The sequence below is a fragment of the Octopus bimaculoides genome, chromosome 4 (assembly GCF_001194135.2).
Source record: "Octopus bimaculoides isolate UCB-OBI-ISO-001 chromosome 4, ASM119413v2, whole genome shotgun sequence".
Classification (NCBI taxonomy): Eukaryota; Metazoa; Mollusca; class Cephalopoda; order Octopoda; family Octopodidae; genus Octopus; species Octopus bimaculoides.
This window is the reverse complement of record NC_068984.1, coordinates 129,479,467-129,481,180: the sequence shown is the minus strand read 5'-3', so window position 1 is coordinate 129,481,180 and position 1,714 is coordinate 129,479,467. Positions and strand designations below refer to the sequence as shown.

The following is a 1,714-nucleotide window of genomic DNA, read 5'->3' as shown; positions in this document are numbered from 1 at the left end:
GTGTGAGTTGATGTATCCCTGTCTTAATATCGTGTGATTGTTGTAAATGAGTGTCACTGCTACACAAGTGGTGTCCTTCATTTCCAAGCTTCTGTGGAAACATGTTCAGCCATGGAGAAAAAAAAAATGACCTTTGAAACACTTGAGGGTTGGTGACAAACAGCATCTGGCTGTAAAAAATCTGTCTCAACAAATTCCACCCGACCCATGCAAGCATGAAGAAGTGTATGTTTAAACAACGATGATTTTCATGGTGATGAGATCGTGAACATTTCTAATTATATTCTGTAATGAAATTTTCTTTACTTTGAACATGTTCTCTATCTTTGTCTCAATTTTTCTTTTTTTCTTAATCAGGAAAAACTTGTTTACAGCATCAACAACTGCTGTGGTATCCTAATAACTTCATACAATAATCTTGTTGCTCATAAAGACATCGTTATCAAACACAAATGGCATTATGTGATTTTAGATGAAGGTCACAAGATCCGAAATCCTGATGCTCAAGCTACTCTTGCATGTAAAATGGTAAGTCATGGTAATTCATTAATCATCATCATTTTATTAAATTTTTATTTCGCTTTTTCTAAGCAGCTTTTTGGTCTCAGTAGCATTGGTAACTAGCTCTACATATTTTGACACCAATATTAAAGAAAATACATTTTCAGACTTAGTAGTTGGATCATTTCTATTCTCAATTCATTGAGGCACCACTGAAAGTTTTGTTTTCATCTGATGTTATCTAATATCTCTTGAGCGAGACCACACTTCAAGACTAGTCTTCTGGTATGATCTGAACTTAGCACTGCAAACTAGCTAAATATCTGTCACTTATTTTCTACTGCTACTGCATACAATGGTTTTATTTACACAGGTGATAATTTACAGCTAAATGGACTGTTATATTTGTAAGTTAAGTAACTCGTGCATCATAACACAACACTAATGACATGATGCTGTTTCTAAGCATTGGCTTTTCAGTTGTCAATTTGCCATCTTGCAAAACCCAGGTGTTGCATACTTACTTCTTATCAAGTTTTTTTCTCAGCTTGGTTGATAAACTTAAGTGTATGCTAGTAACATATGAGTTACTGCTTCGTTCTCTATTATAATGATTTTAACAACACCCAGGTACTCTGTTTGTATCTTGCTTTCTCTTTCTTCCTTTTATATCTCAATTTTCACAGAATTAAGATAAGGTGCTTCTTAAGATTTCAAAAGAACAAAATTAAACCAAAATGAGAATAGAAATGATCCAACTACTAAGTCTGAAGATGTATTTTCTTTAATATTGGTGTCAAAATATATAGAGCTTGTCAGTCTGTCTCATCGTTTAGCAATATGAAGGATTACTAGGCTTAAAAAAAACCTTTGTTCGATCTTCATGAAATGAAATATAATTAAAAACACCACTAATGTTGTATTGCAGACTTCTGTAATTTATCCTAAAGATGGATGTAAAACTGTTGATGATATACATCTTAGAGTTCAATTCCCCTCTGCCGGATGATCCTGCTCATTTGGATATTTGCACAAGAACTAACCCTAACCCTAACCCTAACCCTTGACTATAAAGAACTAAATTTAATTTTAGAGATGTTTGCATATGAAGTGGCAGGAGTGGCTGTGTGGTAAGTAGCTTGCTTACCAACCACATGGTTCCTGGTTCATTCCCACTGAGTGGCACCTTGGGCAAGTGTCTTCTACTATAACC

General features: G+C 34.4%; 1 protein-coding gene across 1 annotated transcript in view; it reads left to right on the top strand.

The window, feature by feature from the left end:
- The window catches only part of LOC106872459 (DNA excision repair protein ERCC-6), a 37,951-nt gene that overhangs the window by 14,630 nt on the left and 21,607 nt on the right, over window positions 1–1,714 (top strand). Inside the window, exon 10 of the mRNA XM_052967680.1 lies at window positions 358–528. Coding sequence (XP_052823640.1) covers window positions 358–528 — 171 coding nt within the window. The remainder of the gene's footprint in view (window positions 1–357; window positions 529–1,714) is intronic.